The sequence below is a fragment of the Aethalodelphis obliquidens genome, unplaced genomic scaffold (genome assembly GCF_003676395.1).
Source record: "Aethalodelphis obliquidens isolate GAN/ISIS:26980383/991018 unplaced genomic scaffold, ASM367639v1 scaffold24, whole genome shotgun sequence".
NCBI lineage: Eukaryota > Metazoa > Chordata > Mammalia > Artiodactyla > Delphinidae > Aethalodelphis > Aethalodelphis obliquidens.
The window spans coordinates 22,428,523-22,451,823 of record NW_020837968.1 but is presented as its reverse complement, the minus strand read 5'-3'; the positions used below and the strand labels follow the sequence as shown (position 1 = coordinate 22,451,823).

The following is a 23,301-nucleotide window of genomic DNA, read 5'->3' as shown; positions in this document are numbered from 1 at the left end:
AAATTTAATAACTGACATTAAAAATTTTGTCCTACAATAATCTGCAATGTTAAAGTAGAAGACAAAAATGTTAAGTTTTTCTGGAATGAGAGCCCAATAATACTTCATTAAAACAACAACAACAACAAAAAAAACTGGCTGCCAGACAAAGCAGACTCATTCTTTCATACCTTTTCCTTTTTGAACATTTTTTTCTGCTTCCTCAAACAACCCAGGTAGATGAATTACCACACCATTTCCTAAAAAACAAAAACCACAAATAAGCAAATCCCAAACTTAAACATCTATATCTATAATATAGACATACATCTTCAATAACCCTTTATCTAGAATAGTAGAAGAGTGAGGCACTTTGATTAGGAGGACATTCTAATTTATCAGGGAGTTACCACAGAAATGGTTCCAAGTTTTAAACGGTAGTATAATGTAAATACATAATAGAACATAATACACAGAATACAAAACACTAAAACTACACTCAATATAACTTGAAATTTCTTTGAAACAAAGTGAAACTATTATTTTGAAAGAAACTAGTTATATAGTTTTAGGCAAACTGAACCAGATCACAGTCTTTCAAATTGGGGACTCAAACCTATTAGTGGCCATAAAATCAATTTATTGGGTTGTGATGAGCATTTTTAAAAATAAAAGACTAGAAGAGAAAATATCAGATTGCATCTTATAAGCGTTCAGAACCAGTCAATGAAACACAGACCTCTTGTATTTCTTACTATGCTTCACAGTGTTTGGAAAATTCATTTGATGATCTAACACTTTGTTATACAATTAAGATTGCCAATGATCAGAAATAAATGCAAAGTAATCATTCCAAAAAAGTTATTAGTGCTAAATGATCTAAGAGAGTTGTAAAACAGCCAAAGTTAGGTATATTCCAGAAGGTACCACTGTCAAGATTAATAAGCAATAAATGAATCATTTGATTAGAGATTAAATAAGTTTAGATTATGAAAAATAAACACTATTATCAATTGGGGAAAAAAAGTCCCTAAATTCAATTTATATACTTACCAATGAATGCCGTAACATTAGGATTAATTATTCCACTAGGTAAAAGATGAAAATCATACTCCACAGAATCTACAACAACTGTATGGCCAGCATTATTTCCTCCCTGAAATACAAGATTGGGAAAAATGAACCTGACAATAAATATGACAAGTAATATATCTCCTTCCAAAGTGAATTAATGACCTCCTGCTAAAATGTCAATAAGGCAACCCAAGTATTTGCCGTGAATACTTATTCTTTACAGGCTTTACAATAGTTTGTCTATCCTCTTTCCTTTCCCTACTTGAATGGTTATTCCTAACAGGATCTGGAAATTGGAAAGTTCAGGTTTCTGGAAGATAGGAAGACGTATCCCTTTTTATTTTATTTTATTATTATTATTTTTTGGCTGGGTTGGGTCTTCTCTTCATTGCTGCATGCGGGCTTTCTCTAGTTAAGGTGAGCGGGGGCTACTCTTGTTGGGATGTGCAAGCTTCTCATTGCGGTGGCTTCTCTTGTCGTGGAGCATGGGCTCTAGGCGCGTGGCTTCAGTAGTTGTGGTACGTGGGCTCAGTAATTGTGGCTCGTGGGCTCTGGAGCGCAGGCTCAGTAGTTGTGGTGCACAGGCTTAGTTGCTCCGCGGAATGTGGGATCTTCCCAGACCAGGGCTCGAACCTGTGTCCCCTGAATTGGCAGGCAGATTCTTAACCACTGCGCCAACAGGGAAGTCCCATATCCCTTTTTAAAAGAGAGAAAAAAGCGAACAAAGTACAGGGAACAATTAGTTTGTTATTCTGTTTCTGGCACTATGTGGAACATGTAGCAATCTAATTAAATTTCCATAATATTTATCTTAAAAAAATCCTTAAAATAGAAAAATCTATCCAGTTACCCTAACTTGACATAAATATTCATATAATTCTCATTGTCCTAAGAGTGTGTCAAGCAACTCTGTGACCTAAAATTATTATTCTTACATGGACTTATCAACGAGGATATCTCCCAAGTAAATCCCTCAAACATTGGTTATCCTGGAGAATAATTTTTAAATTTTAAAATCAGTCTCATGAGTTTGGTTAGTGACCGAGTCCTTGAATCTGCTCATCTCTGGCTAAAGTAATACACTGGGTCAAGGAACCTCTAAAGCTGAGAATCATAGCATAAACCCATGGTGAAACTTCCACTCTATGAAACAAAATGTGAAGTTGAATTATAAAAATTAGGTACAAAGGAGACTGAATATTAAGTGACCAGATAATATTTCTAAGTTTAAAAAGCATGGGGAAAAGACACAAATCAATTTGATTATGTTTAAACTTCTACACAATACTAACAAAAGTTTTAAAATAAACAACAAACTAGGAATATATTTGAACAAATAAAAGGTTTAACAACATCTTTGTGGGACATTTTAAAAAAAAAATCAAAACGATATCTCCTGAGGATGACTAGTTTAACTTGATCACAAGGCTATTTGACAAATGTATTTTACTTACTTTTACCATCATCATCATGAATTCACAAAAATGCCAGAAAAATAGGTCCTGCAAAAAAATCTTCAAAAAAGCAAATACTTATTTACACTGTGTTTTGCACTGTACAGAGCAAAGAATTCCTTGCTTAAAGACTAGTGTATGTCATGTAAATTAAAAAAAAAAAAAAAATTAAAAGACTTGGTGGTGGTGGCCTATAGTCCACAAGATAACAGGTAGATGACAAGACACAGGAAGGACAGAAGTGGTAGTGTTAAGCAATACCTCCTTCACTTGATACCATCAAGGCAACAGGTGAATATTTTTTACTATTTTTTTTTTGTAGGCAACATCTGCATATGATACAAAAGGCACAGAAGGATGCACAATAAAAAGTAAAGTCCTTCCCATACTCCACCCTCCCCTTCCCTGCTACAAGGCTGCTGTTACCACCAGCTTTTTGTGTCCTTCCCTAAGTAATTTTGCATATACAAACACATTTATACATTGTTTTATTCCACCTATACAAATGGTAGGAAAGATACACACCTGGGCAGCTTGCTTTTTTACTTAACAAATCTTGGAGCTCATTCCATAACCTTGTAAACAGAACATCTCATCCTTTGAACAGCTGCACTACATTCCTTTTTATATGGACACATAATTTATTAAACTGGTCCCAAAGAAAGACATTCAGATTGTTTCCAACCTCTTGTCATTATTAACAATGTTGCAATACACTTCCTGGTACACACTTTACTATTATTTCACACTTGGCAGGTTTATCACCAATCCTGACAGAATCTTAAAACATAGAATATATTGATCTTAACTTAGTCTTTTTTAAATAACTCACAGGACAATTCTTACTTGGTTTTTACGGTTTTCCTTTTACTCTATCCCTCATACCAATATTAGCCTTTTTATCACAACTTTTTATGATTTAGGAAACGTCCCCCAACTTTTCAGGAAAAATCTTTTCAGAGTATGAAGCTCACTAAAATTTCCTCAAATCCTAGGAAAGTGTTAATTTGTTATTATAACTATTTACTCTAAATTGTTATAAAACACTAAATTTAATGAATTTGTATTAAATTGTTAATAGTATTGGTGACTTTGAGACCAACAACCAATAAAGCATTATTATTTAAGCAGAACCAGTTTTCTTTTTAATCCATCATTTGCTTAATATAAAAAACAATCTACTCTGTAATTTTGATGTAGACCTTTAAAGTAAGTCTCCTTTACACAAAGTTATTTTTACAGATATACTAATCATTTGGTGAAATAATTTACACAAAGTTATTTTTACAGATATACTAGTCATTTGGTGAAATAATTATTAACTCGGTTGTTCTTGTGTGTAACAAAGCCTACTACTCTCTTAGATAATATCTTACCAAGACAGGAAGTAATGATGGAAAGATAGTGGCTGATATGTTTGTTTGTTTGAGGCAGGTGGTTGTGATTGGCGATAAATGACTTTAGGGCGATAAATTGCTTTAATTCTTTGAGTCCTTCCAAGTTTACATACAGGTGGTAGTTCAGGCTGGAAAAGTTCAGCTGCAGAAGGCTTGAAATCACACTTTAGTGAACAGCTTGCTCACTCAAACATTGACCAAGATTTTTCAATAACCAATGCCTTATTAAGGATTACTATATGGTTTAAATCCCATTTAAATTGTTTGACTGAGTAGGAAAATATGGTTAAATAAACCCAAGAATAACCCTAAAGTTTTCCTTTTAAGGAGTTAGGGGAGAAAATGTAAGTGCTTATTAGTATATTCAGTCACTAGTGCCCTAAGAGGGAGTTGGGGTATAATAGCTTCTAATCTTGAAACACTCACTGTGCAGAAAACAGTCCTGAGGTGAACTGAGGAGCTACTCACAAGGAATTTCTTGACAAATTAAATCTACATATATAAAATAAGTTTGAGGATAGGGTCATTTCACCAAAATCCCCTGATGAAGCTTCAAATTTGAAGTGGCTACTTGGACGCTAACCTAAAATACTTATAAATTGTGTGGAATATACAAAATTCTTCTTGGGAGCTCAGGAAAGTGTCCTGAAACAGAGGTCCATGGAAAGGTCACATGTTATTAGCAGATGGCAAAACAAAGAAGTTTCAATAGGACCACCACTGCCAGCCTCACCCAACCACAAATAACCACAAATACTACGAAGTTACAAGGGCAGATACAGTCCTCCCTCCATATCCACAGGAGATTGGTTCCAGGACTCCCACAGATACCAAAATCCAGAAATGTTTAAATCCCTTGTATAAAGTAGTGTGGTATTTGCATACAAGCTACGTGCATCCTCAAATATACTTTAAATCATCTCTAGATTACTTATAATACCTAATACAACGTAAATGCTATGTAAATAGTCGCCAGCATGGCAAATTCAAGTTTTGCGTTTTGGAACTTTCTGGAATTTTTTTTCGAATATTTTCGATTGGTGGTTGGTTGAATCCTTGGATGCAGACCCCAGGGATATGGAGGGCCAACTTGAACTGCAGGCTCCCACGTTTGAGATGGAATGCTTCTCACATGGGCAACTCTATGTAGTATGTACCAAGATAAGTAGCAAGGACATACCTGTTTAATTATGCTTAACAATTCTCCTAAGTAGCACTGGGAAGGCCAGATAAATGATGGGAGCTAAATATATCCTTATTTCTACTGATACTTTTAACAGACTCCCCAAAGCAAATTTGGTAAACTATCCTCCCAGATACAATATTGATCACATACTAATAGTTACATGTAACTACCTCTTGCTGCTTTGCTAAATTCCCATAACACTTATAATCCCAGTCATTCATGCAGCATTTAACAAATATCTCTAATTATCATAGCTGTATATTTTATACTACCTAACTAAAAAAACAAATATGTTCACTTAATTGCTATACAAACAAGGAGCTGTGGAATAGTAATTAACGTTGTTTTCCAGATCAATTATTATCAATAGAGAAAATATTTCTTAATGAATCTCAGATGTCTTAATTTTTGAACATTTTTAATTTTAAAATATCCCATCTAAAACCCCAAGAAACAAACCAACCAGTGGAGCCCAAAAAAGTGGCTGCATAGTGTGTGGCAAGTCTCTTTGAGGAAAAACCTAAGTTTATAATGCCTTATATGATATTTTTTCTTATATTAAATAACAAGAACAAATGTAAAATTCAGTGGGGAAAGATGTGAGATGATCTTTAAGTACAAGGACTCACTACTTCTTTGCTTCCCCCGCAGTGACCAATAAAGTTCTAAGATATTGTTAGTACTTATTTGATATGGACTGATTAATTTTAGGAAACAAAACTCTACAAGTCTGAGACAATAAAGCCATTCTATAGCCTCCCAAAAAAGAATAAATGCAAATTAATAGTATTAAAGTAAAGAATATATCAAAAAAAAGAAATCCAGTCATCCAATCAGCACTCACCACAATCACAAAAACATCCCTAATTTGGTGTTTATTTTACCTATTTTCTTTGACCATTATTCTTACATTAAGATTGAATGTAAATATCAAATAAGCTTCCTAATGACCAGGAAAAAAACTGTATCTCATTGAAATAAATTAGAACATTATGATGGGGGCGGGGGGAGCAGAACTAAAATTCTGTGTTCTCAAAGATGAAGAGCAAAGTTTCTTGTATATACTCTTAGTTTTTAAAAACCAATACAGCTAACGCTCATTATTTTAATTATAGTTAAAATAATAATAACCTATTTAACACCAAACATTCTTCCCTCTAGAAAAGCACTAGAGGTCTACAGTGATATTAGAAAATAGTTTACAAATGAGAATCACCCTGAATTAATGTTTCCTCATTTCTTAATTTTCCCATATGAAATTAACTGTAGGTCAGCTATACCTTTTGTATGTTCAGACCGTCTGCTTCCCTACCCCCTCACCCCTTACTTTGTAAATCATAGTAATCATCCCCTCTGGCCACAGTAATTGATCCAGACAGGGAAACCTGATCCAAGCTTGAGCCAATCAAGCTCCTCTCTCTTGGGAATTTGATTTTCAAAGTCAGAGATGGCTATCACCTAAGGGAGCATCCTAAAGGTAAAGGCTGCCAGTTCTGGCTGCTGAGATCCCAGAAGCTGTCTGCCTTTGTCTCAGGCCACTTTAAGGTTTAGCCATCTTGGTCTTCCTTTAAACATATTGGCATTTTGCTTAAGACAATCTCTTTCCATTGCTTGCAGACAAAGAATCCAAATGATTCACAAAACAAACTCATTGCAACATGGTATGTATACAGCTGGCTCTCTAAGTTCACATCTTGTGCTAGTAATAACTGAATATAAAATGATTAACTTATGTACACCTGAAACTAACTGTAAATCAACTATACTTCAATTAAAAAATGATTAACTTCTAAATTTTAATATTTATGCTGTCAAGAACAAACCTCTAAAACATGGTACTGCAGGATACAGGGATGATACAATATTATTTAGTTATTTTGTAACTGTTCTCTTAAATATCATATAAGGCATTACAGACTTATGTTTTTCCTCAGAGACTTGCCACACAATATGAAACCACTTTTGGGCTCCACTGGTTTGTTTGTTTCTTGGGGTTTTAGACAGTATATTTCAAAATAATAGTATTTAATTCTTTTATATTGTTTCCATGTGTACTTTTTTTCCCCCCAATTTAATTTTAAACTTAAGAAAGTCAGAAGACAAGTGTTTTAAAGTTTCTTTCCACCACTCCTCAGAACCACAGGCTGTCAAGACCAGCTCTAGAATAAAACTTTGGATCAGGAAATGTTGATATGTGTAAGTTTCTAATTAAGAAGGTCCAGGAGAGATTTAAAAAAAAAAAAGAAAAAGAAAAGAAAAGTAAAAAAGAAATTTAAACAGGAACAAAATGACATTAGTCTGCAAAAGTGACTCCCGAGTATTAACTTCTTAGTTTGCTCCTAGGTCTTCCTCTTCCCCAAATCACTCGGGCAACTAAGTGAGTTTCTGCTGGGAGAGGAGATGAAGGCAGTGTTACAACCGGAAACAATGATGTCTCTTTTTAGCAATAGTGTTGTGGGCTAACAATTTCATGCACATAGCCAAGAGGCATTTCTCAGGCCACTTAGGCCTCTAAAATAGTATCTGTCTTCTCTTCTCTTTGTCTTCTTTTTGCTCTGAATACATGAACACTGTACAGTAATCACAGAGCTCCAAATGAACATCAATCAAGAAGTCAGAGTAAACACTGTGGATTACAGCAGAGCACAGCAATGCCTCAGACCCCATGACTTTGAACTATTCCAGCAATCAAGAAAGTGTTCCCACTTCCTACCTAGTCTTCAAGCTTCTTAGAAACCTAACAATCTTTTGAGTTGGTGCTTATTACCTGTGCTGTTTTTCTTGGTAAACACTGAAAGGCCTGTGTCCCTTTCCTGATGAAACACTTCACTATTTGCCAAAACTAAAACAGCAATCTACAGCAATAAAGCAATTATAAACAAGGATGACTGTTCTTTTATAAAAACATTCATATAATTGCAATTAGCTTATGATTTCAAAGTAGAGCAGGTTTAAGTTACTAGCAGTAAGTTGATCAAATTAAACTATTCAACAGTAACCAGACACACTAGATAGGAAAACATATACAGGGTATCTGAATTTCTTTTTAGCAAAGACATCCAAGTATACTGCTCAGTTATCTCTTAAAGGCTTACAGTATCTACTTTACCTTACAGTATTATGGTTACCTTCCAGTTTCATACACAGATAAATGTCACACAAATGATAAAAATCTCAAGTACCTTGTATTTTGTACCTTAAATTACCATTATAAAACAACTTCTCACAATGAAAATGGAATGAGGCATGGCCTTGGAGGATCTCAGGTTCCTAATTAAGAAGCTCTAGACTCTAGGTACCAAACTCTAATATACACACTTACTAAACAACGGTCAGAGATGACCAGGGTCATAGTCAGGAAGATCAGACATGCAAGCAAAAAATGCATAAACCAATAATGTTGTGCAGCTCTCTAAATGCTTGATAAAAATTCACTTAATCATTACATTTATGGAGGTATTTTCTTAAAACACATTGAAATTGAACTGCAGATTTCAAGTCAAAAAAGTTTTCTCTCATGAATAAAATTCTTCCTTTAAAAGGGTGTTTAAAAGCTTGACACAAAAATCCCATTTTTAAAAATTTCATGGGACCTCTTATTTTTTAAAGAGGAATTTTATTATATTGAATTAAATATAATTAAAAGTTGGCCCAATGTAAAGAACCATTCCGTCTTGTAGCCAGAGTAGCCATGGGAACTGTCCTCTATTTACTGTTCTTTTCTTTCTTTCTTCCTTTCTTTCTTTTTCTTTCTTTCTTTCTTGACTGAAGTATAGTTGATTTACAGTGTTGTGTTAGTTTCAGGTGTACAGCAAAGTAATTCAGTTATACATACATATATATTTTTTTAAATAAATATTTACTTTTCGCTGCGTTGGGTCTTCATTGCTGCACACGGGCTCTGTCTAGTTGCGGTAAGGGGGGGCTACTCTTCGGTGCGGTACGCGGCCTTCTCATTGCGGTGGCTTCTCTTGTTGCGGAACACATTCTCTAGGCGAACGGGCTTCAGTAGTTGTGGCTCGTGGGCTCCAGAGAGCAGGCTCAGTAGTTGTGGCACACAGGCTTAGTTGCTCCGTGGCATGTAGGATCTTCCCAGACCAGGGATCGAACCCATGTCCCCTGCATTGGCAGGCGGATTCTTAACCACTGTGACACCGGGGAAGTCCCATACATATATATATTTTTTTCAGATTCCTTTTCCCCTTATAGGTTATTACAAAATATTGAGTATACTTCCCTGTGCTATACATACTTACTGTTCTTTTCAATTGCTTTCCCCAGATAATACTGAATACCTCAATATCCCTTTGACGTTAGATAAAAGTATTCTAATATCACCAGTCTTCACTTATTGGTATGTAGCTCAACCACATTAATCAAAATCTGACCTAGTCCCCAAAAGATACTATAAGTAGATTTGTATTCAGTTACAGTAAGTAAGCTATTAACTATATTATCAATTCACCAATTCACTCTAGATTTGTTCTAGGCAAAAGTTTTTCCTAGAGATACTTAAAAGTAACGAACTAACCCACCCGTTCTCACCAAAATTAAAGAAACAGAATAATATTGATCTGATACTGAGATAACCTCATATAATTTAAAAAATATATGTCTCAAAAATAGAGATAATGGTATATTATATACACTAATACAATAAGTTTAAATAGTGAACAACTTGAGACATCCTCATCGACCAAACTTTGAGATCTACTGCCCTCAACAAGGAAAAACTATTTACTAGAATCACAGAGCATTCAACTGAAATTTGCTGAGGAAATACACAAAAATGATACAATTATCAGTTATCTATTTTCTCATAGATACAAGAAATAAGTCTAAAATAAACTAGTAAAGCCTTTGAACATAATGGTACGTGAAAAATACTAGCTAAAAATACTACTTAACAAATGTTAATCCAAGGAAAGTTGGGGATTCCACGTTAAACTCATGCCAATAGTCAATTAAATTGTCTAGGGGTATATTAAAATAATACAGGAAAGGGCTAAACTATTGAATTCACAGAAATTTCTAAGGGTGATCCAGGTCACCCAATAAATATTTGTTGAGTATTTACTTCCTCTCTGCCTCACACAGTACTGGATGCTATGGAAGAAAACAAAAAAGGAACAAGTCCTCTTTTTGAGAAAACGTACATTCTAGTAGGGAAAACACAGTAATCCGAGAAAGCAGGAGTTAACCAAGTACACCACACTCTGGTATACACTTATGTAGGCACTTGGGAAATACTACACATAAAAAACAATCCTGATAGGAGACACAGAAATAGCAATTGTTATAACACTGGAAGAATGGCTTACCTTAAATGCTAATTCTCCACCATCTTCAAAATTATGGGAAGTGGTTTAGAAGATAATTTTAGCTGTATAAGGTCAAGGCATTAAAAAACACTGAAATTATTCTCTTTTAAATTATCTTTCAACCTTTCTGATTATTTCAAGGAGAACGCCTCAGTTGCGGCTGGTACGTCTTTTACATTTCTCTATCACTTGCTAATAGCTGGTTTCAGAGCCTTCAGCAAATACCAGCATCTAGCTATAAATTAACATTTTTTTTCATTGTGTTTACTTTTATGGCCAACTTTATATAGCAAGTGACAGGATATACTTTCCCTTTCTAATTAATTTTAGTTAAGATTTTCTCTTTATATTAACTTTAAAGCCCTGGGGAAAAAACACAAAGAAATACTCTTCTACCTATTCCTGATTACAGGCAACTTCATGCCTGTAGTTGTAGCTGAGACTACCAAGCTTTACTTTCTCCAGAACAATAAATAAGCCCATGCTTAAGGTCTGGTATAAAGTACAATAGTTAAAATCTCTGTAGTTTCTACTCAAAAAAATAAAGAAAATAAAGAATAATAGTTTACTTTGAGAGTATCTGGGGAGAAAAAAACCCAGTAATATTCTCCTAATAAAACTATTTTTGTGTTGCCAGGAAGGAGGCTTCCTATTCCCATACTTTAACCCTTCGGAAAAACCTGTACTAGTCCCCTTCTCTATCCCCACCCTGGGAAATACTTGTTTAAGAAACAGTTGTCCACTAGACTATAAGCTCCCTGTGGGCACAAGCCCTGCCTTTTTCAGCTTTTAACTCTGGGGCTAAGTGGTCCCCTGTAGATATTCATTATGTGATTGTTGGATGAATGAACTGTGCCAGGAATTGGTCCTATACTTAATTCTTCTCTTTTTCTTAAAAGACCTATCGATTTAAAATTAAGTCATCCTTTCATGCAAGTCCTACACACTTATTTAAGGATCTAGTGTATCTAACAAGTTATAAGTAACTTCCTATAAATCTTGAAACTAAAATACAGGTCTTAAGTGCTATGATGATGAAAATGCCACTAGTTTTGCTTATATTCTTTCCAAACAGGCATTTTAAATATTAAAATATATAGTTAAATGCAGTGTCAGCTTTTCTTTTTAAAAAAACTGTATTTTTACTGGAAAAAATTCCTTATTTTATGATTCCATTAGAGATACATTATGTGTATACCACTTCTGGAGAAAGACTGTATAAAACCTGAGATTATGGCATGAATATGACAAAAATATACTGCTTAAACTCTAACAAAGTGCATATTATTTTCAATAATACACAAAATTTGAATCATCAAACATGGCAATTCAAGCTCAAAATGTTTTTCCTAAAGTTGACTTTTCCCAGCTCTCTATACATACTTATTAAGAATTTCAACATTCCATAACCATCAATTTTATAAGTCAGGAGAACTTCACTAAGTAGATGTCAGCTTACTAGGACTGACCAGATGATATAAAGTTACCAAGGTGAATCACAAGGGATATTCTTAAGTCTATTCATTACTTATCTGCCTGCACTAACAAGACGTAAGAATCCTAATGATGAGCTCTTAAAAGGCACTAGAAGAATACAACACTTTTTAAATTATATAAGGAAGGTAGTAAGTCAAAACTTTCCCGGTGAGTAAAGTCTGCCTAACAAGTCTGCTCATATGTTTCTTCTCTAACTTCAGCTAACATTTTGTTTGTTTGTTTGTTTTGCGGCGCGCGGGCCTCTCACTGTTGCGGTCTCTCCCGTTGCGGAGCACAGGCTCCGGACACGCAGGCTCAGCGGCCATGGCTCACGGGCCCAGCCGCTCCGCAGCATGTGGGATCTTCCCAGACCGGGGCACGAACCCGTGTCCCCTGCATCGGCAGACGGACTCTCAACTACTGCGCCACCAGGGAAGCCCTCAGCTAACATTTTAAAGCAAAACTTGGCTCCTTCTCCGTCACTTCTCTCTAGACTTTCCAAGGGCATCAGATCAGATTGGTCCATGACCTCCTTCAAGATTACTTTTTACAGTAACACAGTAGCACCTTCTCCAATCAACAAACTAATTCTACTACGTTTCAAAGGGATGTTAAAACTGAGGATCTTCCAGAATAAAGGCAAAATGGTCACATTCCCAAAACCTTCTTACAAGCCATAATGTAGCTGATCCCGAGCACTACTATTTCTGTGTAAGGAAGATGTCAGAAATGACAGTGAAGTAAATAAACAGGTCTCAGCCTCTCTCCCCTCCTACCCAGAAAGAGTTAGGTATATTTTCATACTTCTTTCCCCACAGCACAGCCAGATCTGATTTTAAGACAAAAGGAAGGTGAAGGCCAGCCTTCTGGAGCAGCTCCTAAGGCAGTGTGAGGCAACCCCTTTAGGGGTGTTATTAAGTAAGGTATGCGTGTTGCCAGAGGGGTGGAGGAATAGAAGGCTGGAAGGGAGGTGCTGGTGGTGGTGCTAGTGGTAATACTAAGAGGCAACTGGTGCAACAGCTGTCTTAACCAAGGAACGGGCAGGATGGATTTTTGCACGCAAAAAACAAGATTTTTATTTAACTTTTGATGTGCCTACGATTACCTTTTCTGCATGCTCAAATGGTACTCAATTTTAGGTAGAAAACTTCCAATCAAGTGGGCCTATGAACTTGTTAGAATGTACACAGCATCATCATATTGTGCCAGGTAAGTTCATGAAGAAGAAACATTCTTGCAACCTAAACAGGCAGTGGTTAACTTCAGATATTACACTACCATTCGTTTTGAAAGTAGTTATTGCTCAACTATTTCGAATTTTAAAATTGGTAACAGTTATCTAAGAGCCTTTACAAAGGCCTAGCCTCTAGGCTGCTTCAAAGCAAACGACAAATAGGAAGAAAGCTTACAGTGAAAACCACGTGTCTCCCGGTAGGAAGTACCTTACCATTCCATTTCCCGAAAGTTCACTCTAGATGTGAGCGTAACACTGTAAATATTTCTAAATACTAGATTTGACACTCGTGTATTTCACTTGCCTCAATCGTAAAAGAGCTGGGTGGGATTCCCACCTCTGGGACCAACATGTAAAATTAATCTCCCCTTAGTATACCGGGTACCGAGTAAAAAAACCGGGGACACTAAACAGTCATCAAACAGCCCTAAGCCCCGGAGGTGGGTTCTCATGTCAACAAAGTGGCCCGGAGGTGGCAAAGCTCTGCAAGCTCGGGGCCTGCAGGTGGGGACGTGGTGAGTCTGGATTTCAGGGCGTTTCGGCCCACTTGGTCTCCCTGAGCGGATGGGTGATGATGGGGAAGGTTTTGCGGCCCCGTAGGGTCTCCGCCCGGAGTCGCCAGCAGGCCTCGGGCGGTAGCTCCTCAAATTCGAACAGTAACCCACCTCCACCCCGGCCTCAGTCCTGGGTTTGAGCACTTGTCCCCAGACCGAGAACTGCAACTCCCCAGGCATCGCGCATCTCAAAGGCTCCCCGTCAAGCCGCATCTTCCTCCTGAGCCACCCCGAGCCCTCAGCCCAAGGCCCCAGGGCAGGGGTCTCCGACCTCCCGCCATTTCTCCACGTCGCCGCAGCTCATAATAAAAGGAAAGAACCTCAAGGTGACACCTTATTTTGGACGGTGAATGCGAGTTCTGGGCCCGAGCTCAGGGGCCGGCTTCCCATCAGAGCCCGGCCGCCTCACCTGGCAGCGGCACACGATGTCTGCGTCCTGCGCCAGCAGATCCACCACCTTCCCCTTGCCTTCGTCGCCCCACTGCGCGCCGAGCACCACCGTCACCCGGTTCCCTCCGGGCCGCGCCCTGGGGCGGCCGCAGTCGCCGTTGGGCAAGGAGGATGCCGCCGGGTTGGTCTCTGCGAACGCCATGGCTCCAGAGACGCGACGAGAGCCCGAAGGGGACGCGGGCGGGCAGGAGTGCGCGAACTGAACTGCTCTGCGGCCGCCAGCCACATGCGGAGGAAGAAGGAGCCAGAGCCAACCCGCCCCCGCCCCGCCTGCCGGGTCGCCACCCTCCCGCCAGGCCCGCCCCGCGCTCCCGCCGCCCTCGGCGCGGGGGGAATCAGGACCTCCCGGAGGACGCCGGCCTCGGCAGCACCGCCCCTCAGGGAAAGACCACGCCCCTTCCACGGCCGGGCGCGCCCCTCCAGGGCGAACCGGGCGAGCGGAAAGGGGAGGGGGCGGGGCTTCGAGCGCGCTTCAGCCTCAACGCCCCGCCCACCCGCCCGTCCTCCCGCTTTTCAAACTGGAGAGGCGGGGAGGTGTGTGCCTGTGCGTCAGACTACAACTCCCGGCAGCGCTCTGGCGGAAGCGACGTATACCAGTGATTTGGTGTCTGCCATCTGCACGTTTCAGTCTCTGAAAATGTTCATATTTAAATAATTTTTAATTTGTTTTTATTAAGGGATGAGATAGTGTGTACAAAATACAAAGGGTGCAATTTCAAAATACAAATGGGATGAAATTGAAACGTACTATAGATTTATAATTTGGAAAGTAAAGCTCTGGAAGTAAGAACAGAGATGGGAACAGGCAAACTCGAAAGTAAAGCAGTAATGTAGAGGACATTAGGCCTGAAAATGTAGAGAACACGTAGAGTCCTATACCTTCTCATTTTACATATTAGTAACAGAAGTTCAGAGAGAAGGAATGAATTGCCCATGTCATACAATATATGCCGAATACTATAATACACTTTTAATTCCCACAACCATATGAGGTAGGTAATACTACCTTATCCTTATTTTACAGGGTTTAAAAGTTAGTGAACTTCCTCCAGTGAGGGATGAATTGGTACCTAGATGGTCTGAGTCCAGAGCCCAGGTCCTTTCTGTAGTGTTTAGCGTTTCAGTTGTCGCTAGATTCCCAAGTATACTGTGAAAATAAATTAGGCTCATTTTAAGTGGAGTCAGGAAGCCCCAACGGGGTAGCTGTCGTGCAGGTACCATTCCTAGCAGATTGCATAACCAGAGGAACAAGGAAGATAAGAATATTACTCTTCTTCTGGGATAAGGGAAGACATTTTTCACACAGGAATTTTATCTCCTACTTTTAAAAAAAAGAAGGCAGATTCCTCCCTGCCCCAGCAACAATGCTCTAACCTTTGAAATCTTTTTGCCACTTTAGTTAAATGAATAAATATTATTTTATAATGATCTGTGATCCAATTTAGTCATGTCCAAAATTTTTGATATTTTTTAAAAACTTCCCAAGAATCAAACTATAAATGAAGTCTTTTTGACCTTAAACTAACTTTGGGATTTTTTTGGAGGGCCTCTGGAGCATCTTGAAGGATCTGTTCTCTCTCTTTATTAAAAAGGAGATATTAAACTAATTAGGCTTATTTGGGAAATTACATGGGAAGCATTGTCAAATAAATAATACTAAGCCTTCTTTACATTGCATCTGTATATGTCATAAATGTTTCAGAAATTATGACATTCCTAGAAATCTTGATATGTTCTGGTGTATTATCATTCATAATTCTAGTTATTATCTTAAAATGTGTGTCATAGAACTTACCAAATTCCCATGTCAATTCCATAATAATGGACTCTTATTGGATCTTTAATAACAGACATTTAAGTCTTTTGTCATTCACAGAGAGTTACTGTTTTACTCTGATGCTTTACGAGAATATTCCTATAAAAATGCTTCGTCTTCAAGGAGATTCCTGGAAAAGACCCTAACAAATACTCTAGAACAGGGGTCCCCAACCCCCCCCCAGGCTGCACAGTGGGAGGTGAGCGGCAGGGGAGCCTGCGAAACTTCATCTGCCGCTCCCCATTGCTCACGTTACCGCCTGAAGCATCCTCCCCACCCAACCCTGGTCCATGAGAAAAAAATTGTCTTCCACAAAACCAGTCCCTGGTGCCAAAAAGGTTGGGGACCACTGCTCTAGAATGCAGGTTTCTGATAACTTTAAGTTCATAACACTGAACTGGGTAAAAGTTTCTAAAACTTTAATGGAAAATTGATTGATTCATAAAGCTGCTAACCCAAGATCAAGATCAACAAGATTTACAGGAGGCTGAATGAACAAATGAGGATGATTATAATTTTTATGATTTTTTATGCTAGTTCCCTAATGTTTTACTTTTCTGAATGAAGTCTTTTTGAGGATGATTATAATTTTTATGACTTCTTATGTTAGTCCCCTAATGTTTACTTTTCCAGATTTAAGGAAACGTTTTCTCTTGAGCATCTGTGACTTACAGCAATTGTAAACAAAGATGAAATATTTATCTTTTCCTACCTGATCCTTCCAGAATTCGGAAGCTCTTAAATATTTTTTCCTGACAGTACAGTTAGTTATTTACTTGAATTCAGTGAGAACCTGTTCTTCTTATAATAGGATACAATTGGAAATACTGACTACATTGCCAAGGCTTTGACTGGAATGTAATATTTGAGAGCTACATAGACTCAGATATGACCAATTTTAAGGAACTTCTTGGAAAAATAAGCCTGGTACCTTGCTTGTAAGTTTCCAGCAAAGTAACCTTAAAAAGAGTTTATATGGTCAATCACTATTCTTACTGCATTTATGTAAATAATCAAGCCAAATTTAATACAAACAAATTAGTTTTACTATGATTACTTTTGATAAAAGGGGGATAGTTATGGAGAGAGAAATTATGTTTGCACCTTTGTAGATATTAGATTCTTGTCCTGTTAATTTTCTTTAAGGTTTTGTTATATATCTATAAGCTGGACAGGATCCTAAAGTCTTGTTTCCCTAATATCTGACTACAAATCTCCAAACTAATGTTTCCAATTTTCTCCAACCCTTCTGATTTGGAATCAATAAGAACAAAGGTTGCCTTTGAATTTCCTTGGAAAGGACTGCACCAAGGTCCCCCTCACTACCCAGATGCAACAAAACATCAAAGAGACTCAAACCTTGGGTAAACATCTCACAGCTAAAGAAGATTCCACCCGGCATCCCATCCTATAAAAAGCACTGGAGACTGCTGAATCAAACTGATCAGGAATTGAAGGAAACTGCTGAAGGACACATCTTTCTTCCCAAAATGACTGGATCAGGCCTGTGTACCTTTTTCCTCTATTACTTCTTGCCTTATCCTCTCCCTCTTCTTGGAAAGACAGTGCTCTTATCTGCATTTTCAATCTGTTACAAAAGGGGGACACTTACCTAATTGTTGTGTTTGCCACCAGAAACTTCAATCCATTCATGACAATGGTGACCCTTTAGTCCATCCGGTAACAAATTTTTTCGCTTGTCCCAAGTGCTACTGCTAATTTCACTCGGCAACCCCTTGGCATCAGCTACAGAGTAAGATGTTTGAAGCCTTCCATTGGCCCACTCCATTAAGCCTCCTTAAAAGAGAACTTCCAGGAGGCCTACCTGACTCTGAGTTTGCCTCCAAAGGGAGAGCCTTTCTCCTCTGGGTCGGAATAAGTTCCAGTGAATGCATGATTAAAAATCTTTCCGAACATTAGGAGAGCTAGTCAATTCCACAGCCAAAGCAATAGCAACCTAACAAGGATCACTTGACTCATTAGCTAAAGTATCAATAGTTTTGGAAAATCGCATAGCCCTTGATTACCTACTTGCTGAACAAGAAGGCATTTTTTTCAATAGCAAATACCACCAGTTACACATAGTTAAATGCCTCTGGAGAGACAAAAACTCAATTATACAAGATCAGGGAACTAGTCCACTGGTTACACAAATTTCACCTGATCACCCCCACCCTCTTTTTTTAACCTATTTAGCATTACCTTCAGATTTAGGCTCCTGGTGCAGAACCATCATGCAAACTGAACTTGTCTTATTACTTTAACTGTGCTTTGCATAATCATTTTAAGCTTTGTGCCCCTGAAGTCTTTGTAAAAATGACATATACCCAATGTAACTGAACAGGACCCTATGGGGCCTTTTGGGGACAGACCCCCTCACCCCCACACACACACTCTCCCTGGCATGTCCTCCACCTGCCTCTCATCTGTAGGAAAACTTGAGCCTCTTAGGTCTTCCCTGAGTTCCAAAGAATAAATTTAATCAAAGAAGTGAGAAAATGCATAAAGAAAGGAAGACACTCAAGCAAGACAAAATAATAATAGTAGCCATTAAACAAAGTCAAGGGCCTTTAGTTCCTCCTCAAGGGCTATAGCTAATATTCTGAGCCATATCCTTTGACCTATTTTGCAGATAATGAAATCCCCACCAGGTGGATGAAGTTAACTTCTGCTGCCCACAAGCACATAGACCCCAGACCATTTGGGAACCAGAAGGTTGATGATGTTGACTCCCAATTACCTCACTACCAACCAATCAGAAGAATGTCCATGAGTTGAGCATGCACCCCACAACTCCCCTCCATCACCCTATCTTTAAAGACCTTTTCCTGAAAGCCATCAGGAAGTTCGGGTCTATTAAGCATTAGCTGCCTGGACTCCTTGCTTGGTGCTCTGCAATAAGCACTGTACTTTCCTTCATCACAACCTGTTGTCTGTAGATTTGCTTTACTGTGCATGGGTGAGTGGATCCAAGTTTGTTTCAGTAACACAAAAAGGGTGATACTAGCTCAGCACTTTAAAATGATCTCCAGTGTTTATGGCCTTGATAAGATAAAGACTTTAGATGGGAAATGCCTGAGAGTTATCCCTCCTACTTTTCTTTTTCCCTCAAATGTGGCCTCAGTGGTTTCCAGTCTGCACTTTCCCTCCAACGTGGGGCAGGACAACCAGGAAAGCTCCTTCCTGGAGGGACAAAATCTCTAAATGCGGAAAAGGTACGCAGGCCTCTCACTGCTGTGGCCTCCCCCGCTGTGGATCACAGGCTCCGGACGCACAGGCTCAGCAGCCATGGCTCACAGGCCCAGCCGCTCCGCAGCATGAACAGGATCCTCCCAGACCGGGGCATGAACCCGTGTTCCCTGCATCAGCAGGCGGACTCCCAACCACTGCACCACCAGGGAAGCCTGGAAAACCTGACTCTTGATCAGCAATGCTTTCAAGGAAAGATGGTGATCAAAGAGGGAAATGTGAAAATGAAAGAAACCTCATCTTAAATGGAGTCAGGAAGCCCTAAAGAGGGAGCTCTCACCCACCTGCCACTTGTTGCAGCCTGCATAACCAGCGGCAAGAAGGAACAATGTTACTTTTCTTCTGGTATAAGGGAGGACGTTTTTCACAGAGCAGTTTTATCTCCTGCTTTCAAGAAAAAGGAAGATCCTTCCCTGACCCAGCAACAATGCACTAACTACCACTTGCAGCCAATGAGAAACTGCCACAAACTCAGACTCTGGCTCTTCTCCAATGAACTTTCGTTCAAAACAACCCTAGCAATTTCTTCCTAAAACCTAATAAAAGCAAGTCCCTCTCCTTTGTTCTCTGGAGTTGCCCATGATTCACCATAGCTTGCCTGTCCTGAATTGCAATTCTCTACTACTCCCAAATAAACCCATTTTGCTGGTAAAATAACTGGTTGTTTTATTTTTCAGGGTCGACAGGTGATATAGATAAAAGGAGAAGGAAAAGTTAAAAATAAAAATCTAGGGAATTCCCTGGCAGTCCAGTGATTAGGACTCAGCACTTCCACTGCTGGGGACCCAGGTTCAATCCCTGGTTGAGAACTTCAGGGCCCAAAACAAACAACAACAACAACAAAAAAAAATAAGTCTAAACTTGGAAGCAGTTTAGATAATAGAAATAAATCCAAATACCTTGTAAAAGGACTAATTTTAATTGGTGTGATATAAAGAAGCATATTTACATCAAGAGAGGAGGGTTTGTGTAATTTCCATAAAATAACACTAGGATGTCACTGTTTCAAATGTATTTATAATCTCTTGGTTAGAGTGCACTCTATTCAGTGGAGTGGTGGAAGGACGTTTTTAACTGGTCAGCTCTACTAGAGGGTGGAATGGATGCCTAATCAGGAGAGACAAGGAAGAGAGATGGTCTTGAGTTTGACTTTTTGAGTTTATGGCCAAGTAGCTTCATTTTAATCATTGATATGCCCACCTTCAGTAGGACACAACATTTGAGTTTTGTTTGGGGCAGTGATAGGCAATGAATAACCATGTCTTAGCTTTGTATATATGAGGGTTTTCAAAATACTGATACTTACTTGAATATTCACGCACACACTCGCATCTTATCCCTTGACCAGAGGCATCCACTTTAGAGTTGGCAGCCCCATAAAACCCAAGGGTTGAGACCAAAGAATACTTTTCAGAGTTTGAAAGTTAACCTCGCACCCTGGACTTAAACCACTTTTGCCACCTCAGCATTAAGTTTAAAAATATTTCAGGATACTTTCAAATGACATGGCTAGAGTCTTGTGGAAAAACAGCTGCAGGAATGCAGGGGGCACTGGCGAGTGACACAGTAACTTTAAGTCTTCGTGTGCTCTATCACCAGAAAGACATTTACAGCTGCAGGTCTTCTAAGGCAAGAATTCAAGTCTCCAGGCCTGACCCGCATAAGCTGGGTGCAGTCACCTTTCCACCAGAAAGTGAGACTAGGAGATGACAGATGCTTGGTTTCCTCTGCAATGTGCTGCACAAATAGTAAGGGTAACCATTGTGGTGTGCCCAATCATTTTATAAAGCCAAGCACTAATTAACCCTCCCAAATTAGGAAATGGAATAATTTTTATGTTAAGTATTTAGAAGTAAAACCTCATTTTAGACAGCTGACAAACAGCTTGGAGAGAGGGAAAATGTGTGTATGCCCTTTAGTGTGGAAAAATAGCAAACCACCTCCGGGATGGGGGACATAGGAGCAACATCTATGTACTGCCTAAAATGCTGCTCTGATCACATCACTCCTCTGATCAAAGACCCTCAATGGTTCCCCAGAGTCAGTGGAATTATGTGCAAATGCTTCAGAGTAGCATTCAAGACCCTAGCCTGCTTTTTCATCTCCACCACACAAGGCCTCTTGGATCTGCTTCAGCCAGCCTGGACCCCTTGCTCTTTTGGAAATCTGAGACACCTGAACAGAAACAATTGCCCCACCCCCACCCCACCCCACCCCCACCCCAGTCAAGGGTAATACTTCAATTACTTGCACCTGCGGTGCTCTCGCCCACACCTGTCTGCCCGCCCCTCCCGCACCCTAGCCACATTTTGTCCCTCCCTCGAACCTCCCAGCACCTGGTTCTCATTACAGCATCTCTCTTTCTCTGGTGTTTGTGGACCTCAAATCTGCATCGCCCTCCAAAGTTTATGCGCTTTTCCCACCAGGTTCGCGGTGTTGCCCGGGTAAAGACCGAAAACAAAAGCAGAATGAGGCATCCCCTGAAAGCTTCAACTTTTCAGACCCAGCATACACCACCAGGGAAGAGGGTCAAGCTGGCCGGAGGACTCGAATCCCTGAGGCTTTCTCTCCCTTGGGCTTTGCAAACCTCCCAGTGGCCGGCCAAGGCGGAGATATTTCGCAGGCGGCCGCCCAGTAGCGGAGAGACGGGCGGGCGCGGGTGGGGGCCTGGCAGCGAGAGAGGCGCGCGGGGCCTGGCAGCGAGAGAGGTGCCCCCTCCCAACTGGAGCCCGGCTAAGGGGCAAGGCCGGCGGCTCGGCCGGGACTCTAAGCCGCAGGGTGGGGTGCGGCTGGGGACTCGTGGCGCGCCCGCCCTCCAGGGGCCCTCCGCAGCTTCCACCTCTCCGAGAGACCACGGTGAGGGGACGCCGGCATCCCGGGCGCGGGGGGGGAGACTTGGCGGCGACTGTGGGCTGCGCGGAAAGGCCGGGCGGACGGGGCGTCGGAGCCCGGCTGTTCTCCGCGCCTTCCCTTCGGCGTGGCGGGACACCCGGGTCCGTGCGTTTCCCCAGCCGCGGGCGGGGGGCGGTGCTGCCTGCCTCGGACACCACGCCCGTTCGGGGGCGGGGACCGGGACGGCGGGGAGCCTCCAGCAGGTTCGCTCGGGTTCTGAGGCTGCGTGGCCGGACTCGAGCCGGAGGTCTAAGGCGCATGACGTTTGGTCCGTACCTGACCAGGGGTGTCAGTGAACTTTGTCCCACCTCTGTCCTGTTGCGGTGCCCAAGGACGCTAAGTCCCTCAGTTAAAAGGGAGAAGTCAGGGTGTGTACACAGACCCCGGCGCCTCCCGGGAATCTCGGGATCCCCACCTCTGGGCAGAACCCCTGTGGAGGCTCTGAGGCTGTCTTGGAGGACAGTTCCTAACTAAACTGAACTGTGAAACTGTTGCCGATGTTCTAGAAGATCCCCTCTGCATCTGGGAAGGTCTAGACTGGACTGGGTTGAAGGACCAGAAGCCGGGAGAGTCTGTCCATCACAGGAGTTACCTCAATGAGGAGAGTGGACGGGTGAGGTGAGTTTTCTGCTTTCATTGTGACCCTTAAGCAATTATCTGGATTAACCCATCTGTACTCAGGGGGCCAGGACAAGTGTCCAGAGTAGGTGCATATCCCCCCAAAAGTGGAGGGTGCAGATGAGCTTTCAAAGCGCTCTAACTCCAGAGTCTGTGCCTCCGTTAAGCCACAGACCTGAACTCCAACTTCTGCCCGCTTCAGGGTGTGGAGGACACCAAGTCCCGGCCTTGGAGACTCGTTCTCCTAGGGGTCTAGGGCTAGAAGCTCCAGGGTGCCCTATCTTGGCATGCGGGGGCTCTGCGCCTTCTAGAATCATCCCAGCCAGCAAGACAGGGCACTAGGCAGTGGGGTTTGGCTGCTTGGTATTGACTTTCTCTAGAAGATCTAGGCTTTAGCCATCTTTGTTCTCAAGCCCTGGGTAAATGAAGAGAAAATGAGGGCCTTAAAATGTGGGAAGGCCTGGAAAGGGAACCCAGTAAAGGGAACCAGGTAATGCACTGCTAGGCTTCAGGCTCCAGGGAGGACAGATAAAGGGGTGCTCCCAGGGAAGTCTTTTAAAGCCCCTGGCCCTCCGCAGACCGTGCCACAGCTCTGCTTCCC

The 23,301-nt window shown here is 40.7% G+C and overlaps 1 protein-coding gene across 1 annotated transcript in view; it reads right to left on the bottom strand.

Annotated features, from left to right (window-relative positions):
• The window catches only part of ADSS2 (adenylosuccinate synthase 2), a 40,229-nt gene extending 25,733 nt beyond the window's left edge, over positions 1–14,496 (bottom strand). The window contains exons 1-3 of the mRNA XM_027122414.1: positions 14,085–14,496; positions 1,033–1,135; positions 171–239 (exon numbers count right to left, since the gene is read on the bottom strand). Of these exons, the coding sequence (XP_026978215.1) occupies positions 171–239; positions 1,033–1,135; positions 14,085–14,267 (355 nt within the window). The 5' untranslated portion in view covers positions 14,268–14,496. The remainder of the gene's footprint in view (positions 1–170; positions 240–1,032; positions 1,136–14,084) is intronic.
• Between the last annotated feature and the right edge of the window lie 8,805 nt (positions 14,497–23,301).